This window comes from Pinus tabuliformis, chromosome 8 (genome assembly GCF_031772625.1).
Source record: "Pinus tabuliformis cultivar Carrire ecotype Pingquan chromosome 8, CPIR1, whole genome shotgun sequence".
Classification (NCBI taxonomy): domain Eukaryota; kingdom Viridiplantae; phylum Streptophyta; class Pinopsida; order Pinales; family Pinaceae; genus Pinus; species Pinus tabuliformis.
This window is the reverse complement of record NC_142294.1, coordinates 1,915,271,310-1,915,293,542: the sequence shown is the minus strand read 5'-3', so window position 1 is coordinate 1,915,293,542 and position 22,233 is coordinate 1,915,271,310. Positions and strand designations below refer to the sequence as shown.

Below are 22,233 nucleotides of genomic sequence, written 5' to 3'. Positions count from 1 at the left end.
TTAAATATTATAATTTAATATTTACTCAAAATTTTTTGTATTTAAATTTAATGAATATATAACACATATTTTTGTTATATATTCTAAATAATCTATTTATCACTTTCTTTAACTTTTTACAGATTTTATTAACAACCTTACTTTAAAAAAAATACTTCCTAAAATCTCATCAATTAAAAAACCAACTATTAACAACTTTGCATTAACAACCTTGCTAAAAAATATACTTCCTAAAATGTCATAGATTAAAAGCTAACCAGTGTTACCATTCAAACTTAGAGATTAAAAAAGCAACCATTAACAACCTTACATTAACAACCTTGCTAAAAATTATACTTCCTAAAATCTCATCGATCAGATTTACCATTCATTAAGACTTAACTTGCCATCTCACAGCTCTTGGAAAGTTGCTCTGATGTCCATCAAATCTAAGTTCGTTAATGGAAAGTTGAATATGATAACGGTTCGCTGTTATCTCTTGTAAACTAAATCCACTGTGTGGAAAAGGGTTTTTTAAGAGCAGATATGTGACGTGGCAAACTCTGTAAACTAAATCGGCTATGTGGAAAACTGTTGTGCTTTCTTGTAAACTGAGCATGACGTACCGAACTTCGAATTAAAAAATTAGTTCACGAACCGAACTGAACTGCCATATTCTCGAATTTTTTCCATCAATTCGACCGAATTTGGTAACTATGGTCCAGACCGGGCTTTGAGACGGGCATGAGTGGGCCCACAGAGAGCACGGGAACTCCGATAGTCTCCTGGAAATAATGAATATACTTATCGTCCTCCTCAAAGCATGATTTCACGGCCACGACCATGCATCGTTGCAGACATTTAGCCAGACGATATGGCGGAGTAACAATACTGAGTATTCCAACGTGCATACCTAACATATCCCTCGCTTCGTACAGCCTGAACAAGATCACCGAACACAAAAATACAGGCGGCGGAGCCGACACCTCTTTGGCAGTTATTTCCTTGTTCAATAATCTGGAAGGGAGGAAGGAATAACCGCAGATCGTCGGCGAATACACTGTGAAATAGACGGACGATACGCGCATCACAGCAGCGACGTTCTTTGTCCAATACTGCATGAAGTCATGAACAACGTAGTTGGGCGAGAGTTGCCTGAAGAGACTTGCGAACGGCTTCCCCAGGCCATCTATGGCTTTCTGGAGCTCAAACAATATTTCTATGGGGATGTTTGCCGTGCATTCCGCCCCTGGAGTCAGGCCTTTCGCGGGCGGTAATGGCAGTTCCAGCAGATCGATCCGGCCCTGCCTGTCACACCCCCAATTCTTTTTTCGTTAAATTGGCCGGGTGCAGCACCGCCTAAGTAATTAACATTCACCATTGTCATATTACTTTACGAACTACGCCTTAACATTCATCATAAAATATGAATAACATATTAATGTGCGGGAACCATTAGTATAAAGACATTATAGAACAGCAGCTTGAACACAATCATATGCAAGAGTAATATTTTATTATATATGAGAGAGTTTGTACAATGACCGGGAGCTTGGCTCCACCGGCGTTTATATCCAAGTCGGGCGTCCACCCGTTCAAGAGCACATGGTGGTCTCACCACGACTTCACCCAAAACACAATATAACACAAGTTTCTTTCTCAAACGGGTGGGCGCGCCCGTGCACGACCCACGCCCAACACAACCCAAACTCGCATATAATATTCCGATGGGCGGGCGCCCTAGTGCACCCTCCACCTGCGCCGCAACCAAAATTCAAACTGTGCAAGTCTTCATGTATCCTGCCCGGCGTGTGGGCGCATTAGAACTGCGCCACACTGTAGCTATACCTTCACTTCTGTGCCTCTTCCTTGTTTGATCGAGCCAAGTTCGATGGTGAAAATGCCACGCATCTTCGCCTTGTTTATACGCCTCCTTGCGTGGAGGTCGCGCCCTTGGCCGACCCTTCCACATATCTCCAACCGCGTGCGTTCATCAAACTTTGGTAGGTCGGCCCACCCATGGCATGAGACCGCCCCCCAATCCATTCGTCGTTTGCCTTACGCCTCTTGGTCAGCTCATGGACGAGCTCCTCTAACTCGCCCTATAAACTCATGAATGCCAATTCGTCCACATAAACATGTCACGCCTTTGGTCGCTCGCTGTTCATTTCATACCTTAGTCACATTGTGGAGGGGGCAAAGCGCGCCCGGTCGCTCATCGACCACAGGGCGTTACATCCTACCCCACTCGAAATCATTGTCGCCCTCGACAATCCCGACTTCCTCAGAAGCTTCCTGTCATACTTCTCAATTTTCTTCTTCCATCTCCAAAGTGAGTCCTCCGATTCCCAGCTTTCTTCCTCCGGTGCATTCTTCCATCTGACAAGAAATTCCCACTTCATGTGGCAACCAATCCCTGTAGTTCTAAATCTCGGAATCTTATCCAACTCCAGTCCTGGCTTGTCCACAATCCCAGCTGGTCCTCTCGGTGGTTCAGCCCTCTCTGGATGATCAGCATCAAGTCTACATTTCTTCAACTGACTCATGTGAAAAACTGGATGCTTCATGTGCATATGGTGTGGAAGCTCCAACTCATAAGCAACTTCCCCCACTCTCTTCTTCACTCGGAATGGTCCCTCATACTTCCGTGTCAGTTTGCTCGCAGTCCCCTTGGCTGGCTGAAACTGCTCCCCGGTAATCCTGAGAAACACCATATCTCCCACACTGAAGTGCACATCCCGTCTTCCTCGATCAACCCATTTCTTCATTCTCCTTGCAACTTTGTGCAAGCGCAACCGTGCCAACTCCAAGGTCTCATCCCAAGCCTTCATGAACTTCTTCACATGAGGACTCCTCAAAAAACCTCCTGTCACTACGGTATGCAGTGCAACCGGCATTTGCCCATTCACCAACTCAAATGGACTATACCCCATCGCAGAACTCTTTTGAATATTGTAACTAAACTGAGCAATATCCAAGAGTTCAGGCCAATTCTTCTGATCATCCGTCACATAATTTCTCAAGTAGTCCTCCAACAATGCGTTGATCCTCTCGGTCTGTCCATCTGTCTGTGGATGGTAACTCGAACTCATCAACAACTCTGTCCCAACTAACTTGAATAATGTGGTCCAAAATCTGCCTGTAAAACGCGGATCTCTATCCGACATGATGCTTAATGGCATCCCCCAATACTTCACTCTGTTCTTAAAGAATAACTCTGCAGTCCGCTCAGCTCCACACGGTATCTTTGTTGGAACAAAGACAACATACTTGGAAAAATGATCAACCACGACAATTATCCCATTATACCCCTAAACCTGTGGCAACTGAGTGATGAAGTCCTTCGAGACACTCATCCATGGTCTCTCAGGAATCGGTAAAGGCTGCAATAGTCCTCCTTGCCTATGAGTATCTGATTTGTCCTGCTGACAAATGATGCACGTATGTACATACTCCTCTACATCCTCTCGCATCTTTTCCCAAAAGAATCCTCTTTCCAGCAATGCCAAAGAACGTCGCATCCCTTGGTGGCCAGCCCATGGCGAGTTGTGGCACTCCTTCAAAAGGTGCCTCCTGAGCCCAGATGACTTTGGAACATAGAGTCGGTTTCCAAAGAACAAGAACTCGTCCCATAGAAAGAACTTTCGTGTCTTCCCCTCCTTTATCTGCTTCACTATATTCTGCGCCAAAGTATCAGCTTCAACACTTTCCTTGAGCTTATTCTGCATCTCTTCTGAAATCTGAACTCGACTCCTACTCCTAGCTGCCCGGTCTTCTCCTTCCAATGCTGCAAGTTGTCCCTTCCTACCAAGGGCATCTGCTACTGCATTGTGTCTTCCCGGTCTATACTCGATAGTCATGTCGAACTCTGCCAAGAAGTCCTACCAACGAGCTTGCTTCGCAGAAAGCTTCGGTTGTGTGCAAAATAACTTGCTGCAACGTTCTCAGTCTTGACAACAAACAGCTTCCCAATCAGGTAATGCCTCCACACATGAAGACAGTGAATGATTGCAGTCGTCTCCTTCTCATGGACTAGATACCTCCGTTCTCTATCCTGCAACTTCTGACTCTCGTACTCCACCGAATGCCCATCTTGCATAAGAACCCCTCCTATGGCAAAATCTGAAGCATCAGTGTGTACCTCAAACGGTCTCTCGAAGTCAGGCAACTTCAGTATCGGTGCTGTAACCATCTTCTTCTTCAAGTCATCAAATGCCTTCTAACATTTATCTGTCCAACTCCACCTCTTGTCTTTATTCAATAGGTCATCAGTGATGATGTTACCTTGGAGTACCCCTCTACAAACTTCCGTTGGTAGTTGGTCATGCCCAAAAACACCCTCATCTCATGGACATTCTTCGGTTCAACCTAGTCCTCGATCGCCTTCACTCTGCTCAGCTCCATCCATATGTACCATTGACCAACAATATACCCAAGGAACGGAATCTCGGTCTGAGCGAGCACACACTTAGACTTCTTCAAGAACAACTGATTTTCCCTCACTGCCTCGAACACCATCGCCAAGTGCTTCTTATGATCCTCCATGTTGTCACTGAACACCACTATATCGTCCAAGTATACTACTACGAACGAATCCAAGTATGGTCGTAGGACATCATTCATCAAAGTGCAAAACGTAGCAGGAGCATTACACAACCCAAATGGCATAACAAGGAACTCAAAGCTACCATACCTTGTTACTATCGCGATCTTCTTCTCGTCTCCTTCAGCTATCCGCACCTGATAATACCCATGCCTCAAGTCCAGCTTGGAAAATGCTCAGGCTTTCGCAAGCTTGTCAAAGCAATCAGTAGCCAGTGGCAAAGGAAACCTGTTCCTTACCATCTACTTGTTTAGTGCACAGTAATCATAGCACATCCGTAGCTCATTCGAATCCTTCTTCCGCTGGAACAATACCGGAGCTCCATAAGGGGACTTTGAAGGTCTGATGAAACCTGCATTAGCTAACTCCTTTAGCTGTCGTTTCAACTCCTCCAACTCAGGTCTTGACAATTGATAAGGTGCTTTAGCCGGGGGTTGCTTCCCTGGCTCAAGCTCAATGCTATGGTCCACTGCATGCCTTGGTGGAAGCTTCTTTGGTAGCTCATTAGGCATCAAATCCGCATATTTGGTTAGCAATAAATCTCGGCTGGAACAGGCGTGCCCACTCCATCACCTTCGACGTCCTTGAACATCACCGCATATGTCTCCATATCTGACTCCTTCATAGCCTTCTCTAAACTCAGTGCCGAAACATGCTGCACCTTGACTTCCCTCCTTTGCCTATGAGTGGACAAAGTCCAAGTTTGTGACTGTCCAACCAGCACCACCTCATCACAGAAGGGGACAACAATAGCCCTATTTCCCTTCAAGAAATCTTGTCTGAGTATCATATCGAAGTCGTTCATCTCCATCACTATGAAGTCCAACTGACCCTTCCAGTCTTTTATCTGCATGGGCACTTCGTGTGCAAACCCGCCACTTTAGCTCTAGAGTTCACTACCTTGACTTCCACATTCGATGGGAAGATCATCAGTCCAACCTCTTTTGCCAACCGTGTCATCATGAAGTTATGAGTGGCCCCTGTGTCCACTAGATCTTGAATGGTCTTGCCATGAACCATCAAGTCCACGAAACCCACACTATTAATCCATGATTTCTCCATAACTTTTCCCTGCATACATGTCTGTTCTCTGCGTTCATCAAGCAACGGCTTCACTCCCTGTGAACCTGCTTCGTCAAGATTCTTCAACCCTGAATCAGCTCCGATACCACCTGTCATGCCTCCAATTCTTTTTTCGTTAAATTTGCCGTGTGCGGCACCGCCTAAGTAATTAACATTCACCATTGTCATATTACTTTACGAATTACGACTTAACATTCATCATAAAGTATGAAATACATATTAATGTGTGGAAACCATTAGTATAAAGACATTATAGAACATCAGCTTGAACACAATCATATGCAAGAGTAATCTTTTATTATATATGAGAGAGTTTGTACAATGACTGGGAGCTTGTCTCCACTAGCATTTATATCCAAGTCAGGCACCCACCCGTGCAAGAGCGCACGGTGGTCTCACCACGACTTCACCCAAAACACAATACAACACAAGTTTCTTTGTCGAACGGGCGGGCGCACTCGTGCACGACCCACGCCCAACACAACCCAAACTCGCATATAATATTCTGGCGGGTGGGCACCCTAGCGCACCCTCCACCCGCGCCCTACCGAACTTCAAACTGCGCAAGTCTTCATGTATCCTGCTCGGCGTGCGGGTGCATTAGAACTGCACCACGTTGCGGCTATACCTTCACTTCTGCGTCTCTTCCTTGTTCGATCAAGCCAATTTTGATGGTGAAAATGCCACACATCTTCGCCTTGTTTATATGCCTCCTTGCGTGGAGTTCGTGCCCTTGGCTGACCCTTCCACATATCTCGAACCGCGTGCGTTCATCAAACTTTGGCAGGTCGGCCCGCCCATGGCGCGGGACTACCCCCCAATCCATTCTTCGTTTGCCTTACGCCTCTTGGCCGGCTCGTGGACGAGCTCCTCTAACTCACCCTATAAACTCATGAGCGCCAATTCATCCACATAAACATGTCATGCCTTTGGTCGCTTGCTGTTCATTTCATGCCCTAGTCGCATTGTGGAGCGGGCGGAGCGCGCGCCCGGTCGCTCATCGACCACAGGGCGTTACACTGCCACTCCTGAAGTTGCAGGGAAGGTCTAATTCTGAAGATGTTAACGGGAGTGGAGAGAAAGGAGACTGTGTGGCCGTGGATTGCAAGAGCCTTCGAGAGCTGTAGAAAGGGATTAATGTGGCCCTGCGCCAGCTAGGGAAACAACAAAAAATGAAGATTCTTCTTTCTAATTTGGTTGTCCATCATACCACAAGGAGTTCCTATTTTGTGGAGGTTTGCCGTTACACCAAAACCCGCAGGTTTTGGTAAACGTTAAAGACCAATAACTAGGATCCACAGTGTCACGCCCCCAAGCCCGCAGTAGTCTTTCAACCGCTCTTAGCGAGGTGCGGCACCACTAAACACTTTCTTTTCACCAATACTTATGTTCGTGGACTACGCCTAACCACTTACTCCTACTTAGTTTGTGTTTCTCAACCAAATATTATTAATGTGCTTTTATGCCAATGAACACCCATACACATTCATTATCAACAACAATTATAAATGATGAACACAATTGCACAGTATAAAGGGAGGGGCAACTCCCTGAACAATGAGTCTGCCCGAATAATATATTATACCACAGTTTACAAAGCTTTACAAGTATACTTGGAAACCCCATGTTTCATACTTAGCCAAATTTACAATCCAAGGCAAAACTCAGTTGCCTAGCTCGTCGGCACCTCTGCACGATCGCCGCACGACTCACCAACGCTTCGTTCACCTTGTCGCACGATTGTGTTGTTTTCCCAACTCGGGTGTGCCTCCAAGTCGCCACACACGGGCGCCTCTACCCGAGACACACCTTCGTTCATCTCAACACATCACCAAGTCACCGTGCACACTTGCACGCTGGGCGGGCGCTCACCTGAGTCGCCAAGACACCCACACCAAGTCGTCGCACAAACCGGGCGGCACACAGCCGTGCATGCCTTAACCGTCCATCAGGCACCACACACCCATGCACGCCCTCACCCAACCACCGGGCGCTCCTGCCCGCACCTTCACCCACAACCGAGATAAAGCGAGTCACCTCCGTGCAACCGTGCCCAAGAATGGGCGCATCCAAACCTGTGCCTTCCTCCTTAGTACTGCGCACTAAACCTGCGCCTTTCTCCCTTAGAGCAAAGATGATGAGTTATTGTGAGACACTGGAATGAGCTCCACGCACATCCAATATATACCAAGTATAGGGCATAGTCCTGGATGCCCAACCGACTCGCCCAAAGCCCCTTCTCCATCGCAACTCCTTCAAAACGCATGTCGGCTCCCTCATAAACATAGGTCAGCCTCCATAAAAGTTAACACATGCTCTCATGCATATAAGTAACTCACCCATGTTTCATTATGCGTCTAACACATTGGACAACGAAGTCGTGAGCTCGTCCTCCAACCAAACCGCAGGTCGCACTGTTCATCCGCACGCACGCATCGTCCGCCCGCGCGTCTAGGAACTGCAGGTCGTTACATCCTCCTCCACCTGAAATCGTTGTCGTCCTCGACAACATACCATCCTGGTAGCCATCCACCAAGATCATCATCAATGTCTGTCTCATCCTTGGTCCATGATGTCAACTCCTCCCACATACTGCAAACATCCCTGCAACATATGTAGAACTCCATCTCCACCATGTGTCGTCCTCATCCTGTGAACTGTCCTCCTTGTCTGCCTGATGCCAACATCTCTCCGTGCACTTCCGGACCCCATGTCTGAACTAGTTGGGTAGCTAATCCAACTGTCACGCTCAAGCCATGAGAGTGAACATCCTTATGCCTTCACCAGTCTATCTCGGATTCTGCCACATCCCGGACTCACCAAGAATCTCTCCACCATGTTCAAGTCCATGGAAACTCCATCCCATCTGCAACATGTCATGATGCTTGATGCCAAGCCATCCCTGCACCATCTGTCATACCTGCTCAACCTGTTTTAAGGACTCAGTGCCATGAGCAACTAACAATGAGCCCCATCTTCTTTGTCATCTAAGAAGATGTGGAGGGAGTAGAGCTTGAAGGCTCACCCTCACTAATCAACTCAATCCATCTGTCAGGATCTTCTATCTCCATCCTTTGTAGATAAGTGACCCGATCCTCCTCCCGGACATTCGGCCTCACATATGCCTCATCATCATCATCATCATCCTCGACCACTTCTAGCCTTCTTGACAAATCCAAGATACTATCTGAAAGTGTCCTGATGACCAATGACTACTCGGTAAGCTTTGTCTCAACCATGGACAATCGCTTACTCATGTCTTCCATCCGCTTCTCGTCCTCCATTTGCATCACTGCCAACTTACAATCAGGCCTTGTCACTCCAACCAATGGGTACATCTTCCCTTCCATCGTAAATGTACAGCTTCCTCAAATGTGGAACAATCATAGCATCGAATTGTTTCATGAATTCCATCCCCAGCACAGCCTCATAGTCATCTATCCGCACTATAGTGAAGTCGACCTTCCCTGTCCACTCACCAAGTGTTGTGTCCACCTTTTCAACTACACCAAGAACTTCGGCAGGAGGAGAATTGACTGTCTTCATCTATGCCTTCACTAGTACAAATTTCAGTCCAATCCTTCTCGCAGTATCTTCACCCATGAAGTTGTGAGAAGCCCCACTATCCACCATAGTGAGTATATCAGCACCTCCAACCTTCATCCGAACATACTCCAAGCTATTCCTCTCAATATCCCTCCGAGAGACCACGTCTGTAGCAGCAGTAGCAGCAAGTATCTGCATCATCCCCACAGAAGCTTCTTCGTTATTCATATTAGATTGTGCAATCGCAGCCACTTTCGATTTAGAAGGACAATTCTTCACCGTATGTGCTCCAGCACATATCCAACACTTCAAGGCTTTCTTCATCTTCGAATTATCATCCGATTTCGAAGCATCATCCTTCTTCTTATCTTTCGGCTTATCGGACTTCTTCTTCCTATCATCAGAAGTCTCATCATAATGCTCCACCAACCTGTCCACAGCAGCAAAAGCTTCCTCAAGTGTTCTAATCCTCTGCCTCTTCACTTCATTGCGTGCCCAAGGCTTCAACCCAATAATGAAATTGAACACCTTGTCCCTCTCCGCCATGTCAGGAAGTTCCAGAACCGCACTTGCAAACTCCCGCTGATATGTCTGAAGGTTCCCGGTCTGCTTTATGAATTTAATTTTCATCCTTGCTTCCCACGTTTCATCCTGAGGACTGAAATGGGTCTGAAAAGCTTTCTTCATGTCATCCCACGAAGTAATGTCACCAGCACTGCCATTGGCAATCTGATCCATCCTCCTTCACCACCACATCTTAGCATCCTTTGTCAAGAACTAAGCAGCTACCTTGACCTTCGTCTCATCATCAGATAGACCCAATCGTTCCAAGTATTGCTCCATGTCCCATAGAAAGTTTCCAAGAGTCTTTGCACTCCTTGTACAATCGTAAGATTCCAGTTCCTTGACTTTCACATGAGGCACTCCTCCACCTGAGTTATGCTTCACGGCCTTCTTCAACACCACGATCTCATCTTTGGCTTTGTCAAGAGATTTTCACAAGCCCACTATCTCTGCAAGACCTTGGTCTCTTGCCTCTTCAACCTCCTTGACCCTTACTTCAAGTTGTGTACACATAAGGTCAGTGTACTCGTGTTGAGTCCGGAGTTCATCGAGCTCTTCCTTCATCTTCGAATTGGCCTCTTGCTCCTTATCAAACAAGTCCATCTTCCTATTCCAGGAAGTTTCCAAGTCCTCCATCTTCTCCAACACTTTTTCCATAAGTTCTATAGTAGCATCCTGCACACCGTGACTAGACCCAGCCTGAGATTCAGCTGCCATTGCTAACAACTTCCTTCTTCTTTGCAATCTAGTTTCGACCATCCAACAGTTTCACCAAGATGTCTGCAACCTGAACCAACTCTTGTCTCACTTGTATGTGAAACAGCTTCCTTCACCTGCAAGTACCTACTTCACTATCACCAACTGTCAAGCTTCTTCAACCCTGAATCTGCTTCAATCACCAGCTCCAACCTAGCTCTGATACCACCTTCACTTCGGTGAAGGTGTGTAGCAGCTTCAACCTTCAATGCCCAAATTAGCTGCTCTGATACCACCTGTCACGCCCCCAAGCCGGTGGTAGTCTTTCAACTGCTCTTAGTGAGGTGCAGCACCACCGAACACTTTCTTTTCACCAATACTTATGTTCGTGGACTACGCCTAACCACTTACTCCTACTTAGTTTGTGTTTCTCAACCAAGTATTATTAATGTGCCTTTATACCAATGAACATCCATACACATTCATTATCAACAACAATTATAAATGATGAACACAATTGCACAGTATAAAGGGAGGGGCAACTCCCTGAACAATGAGTTTGCCCGAATAATATATTATACAACAGTTTACAAATCTTTACAAGTATACTTGGAAACACCAAGTTTCATACTTAGCCAAATTTACAATCCAAGGCAAAACTCGATTGCCTAGCTCGTCGACACCTCTGCACGGTCGCCTCACGACTCACCAACGCTTCGTTCACCTTGTCACATGATCGTGTTGTTTGCCCAACTCGGGCGCGCCTCCAAGTCGCCACACACGGGCACCTCTACGGAGACACACCTCAGTTCACAATCTCAACACTTCACCAAGTCACCGTGCACACTTGCATGCCGGGCCGGCGCTCACCCGAGTCGCCAAGACACCCACGCCAAGTCGTCGCACAAACCGGGCCCACACACCCGTGCACGCCTCAACCGTCCGTCGGGCGCCACACACCCGTGCACGCCCTCACCCAACCACCGGGCGCTCCTTCCCGCACCTTCACCCACAACCGAGATAAAGCGAGTCACTTCCGTGCAACCGTGCCCAAGAATGGGCGCATCCAAACCTGCACCTTCCTCCTTAGTACTGTGCACTAAACCTGCGCCTTTCTCCCTTAGAGCGAAGATGATGAGCGATTGTGAGATGCTGGAATGAGCTCCACGCTCATCCAATATATACCAAGTATAGGGCGTAGTCCTGGCTGCCCAGCCGACTCGCCCAAAGCCCCTTCTCCATCGCAACTCCTTCAAAACGCATGTCGGCTCCCTCATAAACATAGGTCGGCCTCCATACAAGTTAACACACGCTCTCATGCGTATAAGTAACTCGCCCATCTTTCATTATGCGTCTAACACATCGCACAACCAAGTCGTGAGCTCGTCCTCCAACCGAACCGCAGGTCGCACTGTTCATCCGCACGCACGCATCGTCCACCCGCGCGTCCAGGAACTGCAGGTCGTTACACCCAGGGTGGAAATTACGGTTTCCATAGAGGTGTGGAGATTCTTCCAACGCCCCCCCTCAAACACAACTCGGGGGAATCGAACCTGGGTCCAAGCTCTGATACTATGTGGAGGTTTGCCATTACACCAAAAACCGCAGGTGTTGGTAAATGTTACGAACCAGTAACTAGGATCCCCAGGGTGGAAATTACAGATTCTATAGAGGTGCGGTGATTTTTCCAACATGTTTTGCATTAATTGTATCTGAGGGTTGTGACAAAACACTATATCATCTGCAATTTGTATCTCTTCATAAAAAACGTAACGGGATGGCTTTCGCATGCCACAGTGAAACGTATGAATATTCTATCAACTAATAGACGTGGAAATTGAGAATTTATTGGACACTGTTTCAAGCTGGTCTCACTAGAATAATACTCTTATTGAATGTACTTATCCTATTATGATATTAATATAAGTTAAATTTATTTCTATAAATTAGATTTTGTAGTTTATTCAACTGGAATGCCGTGAATTTACGTAATTATATTATTATGATATTAATATAAGTTAAATTTATTTTTATAGTTTAGGTCTTGAAGCTTTTCCAATTAGAATGGCGTCTAGAGATTGTGTGTTTATTCGTCATTGTTTTAGCTCATATGGCCTACTTAAAATAGGACTCTTATCAAATGTCAACACTCTATTACAAAATTCTTTTAATATTAATATGATTTAAATTTATTTTTATAAATTAAATTTTATATTTAATTTTATCTATATAATTAAATGTGTAGATCCAAAATTTATTGGACATTGTGTTAAAATTGTCTAGCACGAGACTCTTCTCAAATGTTGTTATTTTATTATAAAATTATTTAAATGTGGTTATTTTATTGTAAAATTATTATAATATTAATAGGATTAAATTTTATTTTTATAAATTAAATTTTAAAATATTTTTCAATAAATACTTTGGTATCAAATATTATTATTTTATTAGATAATTATTAAATATTAGTATTATTTAAATTTGTTTTTATAAATTAAATTTTAAAGCAATTTTCAACTACAATTAAGGATGGAGATTGAATCACTAAAATAACATTCTTATCAAATGTCATTATTCTATTATAAAATTATTATAATACTAAAATAACACTCTTATCAAATGTCATTATTCTATTATAAAATTATTATAATATTAAAATAATGCTCTTATCAAATGTCATTATTCCATTATAAAATTATAATATTAAAATAACACTCTTATACAAATGTCATTATTCCATTATAAAATTATTATAATATTAGTATGATTTCAATTTATTTTTATAAATTAAATTTTGAAGTCTTTTTCTACTGCTATTAGATGCGAAGATTAAGAATTTATTAAACATTGTTTTAAGTTTGCTTGTTCAAGTTATAATAAGGCTCTTATCAAATGCCATTATTTTATTATAAAATTATTATTATATTAGTATGACTTCAATTTATTTTTACAAATTGAATTTTGAAGTCTTTTTCCACTGCCATTAGATGTGAAGATTGAGAATACATTAAACATTGTTTTAAGTATGTTTGTTCTAGTTATAATAACACTCTTACCAAATGCCATTATTTTATTATAAAATTATTATATTATTACTATAATTATTTTTTTTATAAATTAAATTTTCAAGTTTTTCAACTATAACCAGCCTAGATCCATCTTAACACTAGATATACCAAGCACCGAGAGGGATCAAATCTCTCAAGGTGCAAACCTATTTTTTTAGTTCAAAACTTGAGGAAAGGTTTGCATCTCGAGAGATTTGATCCCTCCTCTTGGCACTTGATAGATTCAGTGTTGCAAACCTATTTTTTAGTTCAAAACTTGAGGAAAGGTTTGCATCTCGAGAGATTTGATCCCTCTCGGAACATGATAGATCAAGTGTTAAGATGGATCTAGGCTGGTATCAGTCGTGTGCAGTCATAGAAAATTTGATCAACACCTAATTATTTTGATCATTTTAAATATGCTAAATATGTCTAAGATTAATTTGGTCAATTTAATTTAAAAATTGCTTTGTTACCTTAGTTTGTTGAAATGAGAGAGACTATTAGTAACTTGAATGATGAAAAATGATGAAATAAAAATTATGAGTGCAAAGTGTCAATGTAACAATTTTGATAGATAGAAAATGTGAATAGTCAATTACAAACAATATTCATTGCAATCAATCTGAAAGTATTTTCTTCTACTGTTCCTATTATCACACCTATTAGTTTTTCCATTTTCTCATATCGATAATATGAAAAGAGTAGTTGGAATAATAGACCATTCAAATATTTAACTCGAGCTACTATAGTAAACAACATACCTTGTCTCTATTGCTCTCCAATATTAATCGTAGTTTTCTCCAAATTCAATCATTGTAACTTATGTAGTGTTAAACCCCAAATAATTTTCAATGGTAGTTATTTTTTATTATTGTTTTTGAATGCAAAGTAATTAACAATGTTGAATGATGGAAAATAGGATTAATAAGAATGTAGCCAATTATAAATAGTTTATAGTTTCAAGAAGAAAACATTTGGGGTAACAAACATTTTATTTAGGATGAAAATTCAAGTATTGTAGTTATGGTTGAATAATTTTTATGTGGTTACGTTGAGAGTGTGTGTGTGTGTTTTGGGGGTGAGAAGGAGAGACAAGGGGAGATATATATATATATATATATATATATATATATATATATATATATATATATATATATATATATATATATATATATATATATATATGGAGGAGAGGGAGGAAGAGAGAGGCAAAGGCGGGGAGGGAGGAAGAGATATATTTATGGAGAGAGAGAAGGGGAAGAGAGAGAGAGGGAGGGGAAAGGGAGGGAGGGAGGCTTAGAGAGATAGATAGATATAGAGAGAGTGTGTATGTTTAGGGGCTAGGATAGAGATATAGAGAGGGAGAGAGACTGGGAGATAGAGATATAGATGGAGGAGGTAGATATGTGCTTACACTGAAATCAATGAACATTATTAATCTAATTACTTTGAAATTAATGTACATCATACATCTTGTTGCATCAAAACAGAAATCAAAATCTACACTAAAATCAATGCATGTAGTGCAAACAATCAAATAGCATTAGAAATCAATATCTATACTGTAATCAATGCATCTAGTGAAAGAAATAAAATAGGATTAGAAATCAATATCTACACTGAAACCAATGCATCTAATGCAAGAAATCAAATATGAGTAGAAATCAACATCTACATTGAAATCAATGCATCTAGTGTAAGGTATTAAATATGATTAGAAATCGACATCTACACTAAAATCAATGCATCTAGTGCAAGTGATTAAATAGGATTAGAAATTAATATCTACACAGAGACCAATGCATCCTGTGCAAGCAATCAAATAGGAGCATAAATCAATATCTACACTGAAACCAATGCATTTAATGTAAGCAATCAAATTTGAGTAGAAATCAACATTGACGTTGAAATCAATGCATCCAGTGTAAGGTATTAAATATGATTAGAAATTGACATCTACACTAAAATCAATGCATCTAGTGCAAGCGATCAAATAGGATTAGAAATCAATATCTACACTAAAACCAATGCATCCTGTGCAAGCAATCAAATAGGAGTAGAAATCAACATCGACATTGAAATTAATGCATCTAGTGTAAGGTATTAAATAGAATTAGAAATCGACATCTACATTGAAATCAATGCATATAGTGCATGTGATCAAATAGAATTAGAAATCAAAAACTACATTGAAATTAATACATCTACTTTAGTGAAAATCTAAAATATTCATGACTTTCTAGTTTTAACTTCTATGTCTGTATTTCTCTTTGTGAGACTCTTTCTTCTTCCCTCTCTCTCTACCTTCCATTATGTGTCTATCTACCTCCCCCTCTCCTTTTCTCTCTTCCCCTCCCTCTCTCCCCCGTCTGACTCTATCTGACTCTCGCTAGATTTCTCTAACTTTCTCTTCTTTCCTCCCCCCCCTGCCATCTATATTTATACCTCCCTCCATCTCTCCTTATTTGTCTCTCTATCTCAACCCCCTAAACATAAGTCACGCTCTCTTTCTCTGTCCCCATATCTATCTATCTATCCATCTATCTCTCCCTCTTCCTTTCCCTCTCTGTATCATCCCCTTCTCTCTCTCTCTTCTACCCCCTCCCTTGCCCCATCTATATCTATGTTGAAAGTGTGGCTTAAAGAAGACACAAGAATTATGCAGGATGTGTTCATGATTTTGGAGGACCAAAAGCTTCTTAGTGGGGAGGAATGATCCGGGAGGATCTATAGGCACAAGTGGCCTTGAAAATAGCTCAAAAATGAAAGTCATTAGATGGAAGTCAAACTAAGACTAGATCATATTACTTGTCATCTTGACTCCAACGGTGTGAATGACACTCAAATCTGAGCTCATATGCTCAAGTTATAGCTGGTCAAAGTTTGGATCAAACTTGGCAAAGTGGCAGGCTTAAGGAGGCAACAATTTAGCAGCAACCTGACGCACGGAATCTAGTCGCTGGATGGGCAAATTTGTCAGCTACTTATTTTTCCTAATGTCCCTTATTTTTTGGCAGAAAAATTTGAACTAGTTGATTATAAAAAACAAAAAAAATAATATTTTGGGTGGCAGTTTGCCAACCTCGCCACCCCCAAGTCTCAATGCTATTATATTGTAAATAAAAACATGGTATGGGTGGGTAGGCCACCCTTGACGGAACTTCCCAACCTAAGTGGTCACTGTCATATGGGAAGTCGGTGGGGGTTGATCCCACTTGGCCCACGTGGGTCGACCACCATTGGGCGGCTCCATTTAGCATTAATCGTCTGCCCAGTAAAACATGTCACGGTATATGTTATAACCATCAACCCAAAATTAAACCACTAATGCATTACGTTAAAATGAATACTTTATGTATGGGGTTGGTGGGGTTGGAACTCTATTTTCCCCCACCAAATCTGCCAATGACTACCAATAGATCAATGACCTTTGTTTGGTAAGTCTGTCACCCAACTTTATATATAAACCTTCTCATTTGCCTAGTGGACCAAAAGAGAGGTAGAGGGCCAACTTGTGGAACCACGAGTGACCCTTAGGTGTAGAACCTTGAGCGAGTGTATCAAGGAGAGGCTGAGAATATTCTCTTAAAGGGCGAGAGGCTGAAAATATTCTCTTACTAAGATAGCTTGTAATAGTTGGTACAATGAAAAATATAAGTGAACTAAAAAGAAATTATTAAATGTCAATTGAAATGAGGAGATTCATAAAATGAGTGAATGCCAAAAAACTTATGGATAATGGAAATAACCCTTCTTAAAAAAAAATACAAATTAATTGGCATTGTAAATTTTCATCCTAAGAGAATGTGAATATAGTTACATTCACAAAGTTTATTGCTAGGGAAAAAATTAAAAATGAGATGATAGCATATGTTTTCTAGCTCAATAAGAAAGAGATTAGGGAAAATTTCTCCTTTCTAACTAAAAGTATAATAGGATATTTTACAAGAAAATGTAAAGATGTGTTAAACATGTTGTTAAGAGAAAACGCCCTTTATCTTCCTAAGTTAGCAAGCGATTTAGATATGCATAGAAGTTAGTGGTGTGAATTCAATCCATTGATACTGTGGCAACTACGATACTGGCATCTTTAAATTCAAGCCGTCGGATCAATTTTTTTATTAGTAAAATCATTAAAGTGCCCAACTCCAATAAGAGGGTTGAAACCGTCTAATCAATTTTTTTGATTAGTAAAATCATGAAAGTGCCCAATTCTAATTAAAAGGATGCCTATCAGTGTAAAAATTTAAAAAATAATAATATATTAAAAAAATTATTAAATAATCATCCACTTGCTTTGAAAACCGTTCCATTCCTGTAAATGACTTTGAGCACATCAACTTTGTTATTACACATAAAAAAAACAAAAGTGAAACAACTATCCGATCATCTCACAAGAAATCTAGACACAATAGACGAGATTTTCATTGACGACCACAACCTCGACCCGTATGAGATACATTAAGCTTGTAAAATTAAAATGTATTTTGCACCCACTTTAAAACCTTCCAAAACTTGAATCATTATTTATCTTTTGAGTGTAGGGTAGTTTGCAACGGGAAAACATGTCCAAATTTTCACCGTTTAATTTATTTGCTTTCGTTCATTAATGTGCCTTTAACCTTGTTGATATTCTGAATGTATATTTTAAAATTAATGTGCACTCATTTAAAAATGCATTTATTTTTAGGTATCATGCTTTTAACCTTATTGATTTTTGTATAGGGAGTAACTTTGTGAATGGCGTTGTTACTCTTAGGTATATTTTTTTAATTATTTTATATATTAAGTTTAAAATCAATAGGAAAAAAAGGTTGGTGTATAGAAGTATTTATTAATTATAATTTAGCTTTTATTAATGGTAGTTAATGGTAATTAAGCATAGTTTGTTATAGTTTAATTTTTGTTAATTATAATTAATTATGGTTAATGGTTATTAAATGTATTTTGAACATATTTAATCATAATTTATTATGGTTTATTAATCTTATTTACATTAATAAAGTGGTTAGTTGATAGTCTATTTTTCATATAGCAATTGACATATGATAAATGATATTTGTGAAATTATATCAACCACTTTATTTATGTGGTTGTGCTAGTTGATACTCGTGTTACTTTTTTTTTTTATGAAAGAATATATTTAAAATTAAAGTATTACATTTGAAAAAACATATAACTTTTTCTTTATCATTTTATGTTTTTTTGTTACCATATCTTTAACCTTATTGATTTTATTAAAAAATGAATTCCATCAAAATGCTTGCATCATAACACTTACTTCATGATACATCTCACGTTGTTAAAAAAAAAAAAAAAAAAAAAAACATAAAACCTAGCTATATTAATATTATTATTAATTATAAAATGAATTAATATGTAAGTTAAACATATAGATTTTAAAAAATATAGAACAAAATTCTTTATCATAGATATTTACCTCCACTTTACCATGGATATTTTTAATTTGTAAATAAACTTTGTTACAATATCATAGCTTATCAATACCACATGCCTAAAAAGCGACAACTCACTCCACATGACACTTCTCATATGACATTTTGTTCTAATTAATCAATTTAATTAGAAGAGTGAAAATAACATAACTACTTTGGAGATCGATTTCAAATATTAATTCGTGTATACTACTATAAATACTCATGAATATTCTATGGAGATTAAATCTCTACCATTCACACCTAATGATTATTGATAATTTAATTAAAATTCAGAAAGCCTTATTCCAAAATAAACACGTCTATAGGTGTAATTAATGCTTATAAAGTATGAAGTGTGTGTATTATAAATTCAAATAACTTATCAATTCTTTTTTAGTTAATTAATATCTTAATATTATAGGAAAAATATTTACAATAATATTGATAATGATTTTCTCTTATAATTTTGTGTTCTTTTTTTTTTTAATTATAGTTTAGTTTTTTATATAGATTATGTAGTTAACTTTTTAGAATGTTTTTGAATAAAAAATAATATAAAAAACTTGTAACTTTTTATTATATATATGCTGATTTATATTGTGTGCATGTACACTATGCTAATCCATCTAACATTACCACAACCCCTTATTATGTAAAATGGCTTCAAGTCTTTGTGTTGGTGAGCCTTCCTCAAACAAATTCCTTGTACCAATAACAAGTAGTGTCAACATACATAAATAAAAACAAAATTAGTGTAACATACAATGAGACATCATAAATTGTTTTTCACCAAGTTTAATTTCATTTATGTTTTATTTAAACTATTAAAACTATTGGGCTCAAATAGCCAGAACAAATACTGTTAATTATTAATTAAAAGACTTTGGACCAATTTGTTAAAAGATCAGAGAAACAGTTGAATTAACTTCTAAGAACAGTTACAATTGTTCCTTCACCCTTTTCCTTAAGAGGAAAAAGGGTAGAATCCTTGGGGGGGGGGTGAGGAATCACGACTGTGATGAATTCATCCTAGAGTTGGCAAACCTAACCATTGGGAAAGAAAATTATGGTAACAATTCTGGGGTATGAGACTTGAGGCTGGATAGACTCCTGACGCCTAAGGTACCCAGATGTTCCTCATTGACAGAAGTGGAAGGGCTTGAAGGGGGAATCTGGATGTAATTTCCAGTTCCGAGGTTGGGTGGTGAGATCTTCCAAATAACTAGTGTGTGCAACACTAAAGACAAATAAGTGATACTATCATGTTAATCATTATCACTGGAGAAGATAGAATGTTTATTGTAAGTAGAAAGTATAGAAATTATTTAGCATTAGTACATGACATCTATTAATTCCTGAGTAGAATAGTAAAACTGGATGATAATATGCATTACTAATGTTTATTGATATATGTAAATCTAAACTGCCAATTAGCAAGAACATTGATTTAATAGGCAAGGTAGTGTTAAAGACAATTGTTGATTTAACCCAAAAACATATAAGTGGAAAACAATAAAGAAAATACCCTATCTGTTCTCTGTAGGTTATATATATATGAATTGTACGAGACTGCAAAAATATTCATATTGCAATATATGTCTAAATATCAGTTCTTCAATACACTCAGGAAATCCTTCTTCAAACTGTATAATAAAGTCAACATGGAGAACCTTTCTCTACACATTCAGATTAAATCTATAGTTGCATCGCATTTCAACAGACACCTAGGGTTTGTAGCCTCGGACGAGTTCGGAAAGAACTCATCTAGAGCCATGTACCTCGGTTCCTTTAACCGAATCCCATGATTTCTAATCATGCCTATCACAATTACAATTAAACTATCTGCTAAATTCACTTAAAAACGAATGGCGTAGTTCATCAAAGATCCTAAGAAAATCATAAAAACAAATAGCCTTTGGGTAGTTACAATCAACCATTCGGAAACTCATTAACTGATTGTACAACAAACTGAAATACATTAAACTCAAAATTCATTAACAAGTCAAATTATAATTGTATCTCATTGGAAACGGTCTAGATTTGAAACATTGTACAAAATTCATAAATAAGTTTTGTGAAGTGTTCGAAGAGAACACCACAGGAAAATACCCAAGCAATATAAACCCTGGGATGGCTTATATAAGCCAATAATATCCAAAACATCAAAGATTACTACAAATCATAATTAACAACACATCCTAGCCATAGCCTCAAACACCAACTATTACAACTCATGAAACCCTGGGTAACAAAACCAAGGCATACAAATGTAGATTCAAACATACCTGGAAAGTGAGGAAAGGAGCAAAGTTTAGCAAGGAGGTCGCCCTAAAAAATGCACATATCAAACGAGGGTTTCGAACCAGCTTCAGAGACCTTACCTGTACAACAAATAAACTATGAGAAACCAAACTCTGTAATAGATTGGTCCATAATGAAAACCATGGGAGATAGGGATGGCTTACCTCAGCGGGAGCTGGGTAGCCATCGAAGTCGTGACCAAGCCTGCAACAGAACTTAACCACCTTAGCCAAGGTAGAAAAGGAAAAACATATAAACTTTAAAGACATTGAATTATCAGTTGAGCAATGTTTACCTCAGGTTGTCGTGGTAGCAACTTTTTCCTCGAGACTGCTAAAGGCCAGGTCATGCCCTTCATAGCTGTTCGAAAATGACCAAGAACCCATCAAGTAATTCGAAGTACTGTCACAGCATACCATCGCAGTGGTGTAAAAATACTTAACCAAACAATCTTAGCGGCAAGCGGGACAAAGATAGGCACTTGAAGCTTCAGAGGCGAACTGGTCGAAACCATTCACAGGGTCGCCATAACAGAGCAGAGCACTGAGATAGAGCATGGCCAAATGAACCAGTTTTTTTGCCAAAACAGCCAATAAACCCTCCAACCAAACTCGAAAAATCAAGACCGTAAATCGTATCAGATTGAACAATAGACAGGCAGCCAGATGCACAGTTTCAAGACTCTTCCAAGGTACGGTAAGTAGTGTCATTAACGCCATCACAGGTGGCGAGTTCAAGCATGCACGAACCAGGCAAGAGGAGACCTCGGGGCTCTCCTGCATTAATGGAGGGAAGCCTGCCCAAGGTCGACCAAAGCCCACGGAATAAATACAAGCAGCTGTGGAGTGAACCACGTAGACTTCCAGCGTGGAGACCACGTACCAACCCCGCAACATATTCTCTAACCCTAAACCATAATGCAAATATAACTATGTTAATACCACTCAATCATAAAAGTTCACGAAGTGATGGA

At 39.9% G+C, this 22,233-nt stretch overlaps 1 protein-coding gene across 1 annotated transcript; it reads right to left on the bottom strand.

Annotated features, from left to right (window-relative positions):
• Positions 1-671: 671 nt before the first annotated feature.
• On the bottom strand, positions 672-21,618 carry LOC149244131 (anthocyanidin-3-O-glucoside rhamnosyltransferase-like). Its single transcript, XM_089371436.1, has 3 exons — positions 21,556-21,618; positions 21,245-21,340; positions 672-1,283 (listed from the first exon to the last, which is right to left on the bottom strand). The coding sequence occupies exons 1-3, from the start codon at positions 21,616-21,618 to the stop codon at positions 672-674; spliced, it is 771 nt and encodes a 256-aa protein (XP_089227562.1).
• Positions 21,619-22,233: the final 615 nt, after the last annotated feature.

Bases quoted from the DNA above. Each gene is read 5' to 3' on its own strand.
- LOC149244131 (XM_089371436.1), bottom strand. From the start codon at position 21,618: ATGAAGGGCATGACCTGGCCTTTAGCAGTCTCGAGGAAAAAGTTGCTA. The intron at 21,341-21,555 runs GTAAACATTGCT...TTTGTTGTACAG, and splicing joins TGCTACCACGACAACCTGAG to GTAAGGTCTCTGAAGCTGGT. The intron at 1,284-21,244 runs GTATGTTTGAAT...TGTGACAGGCAG, and splicing joins CTCCTTTCCTCACTTTCCAG to GGCCGGATCGATCTGCTGGA.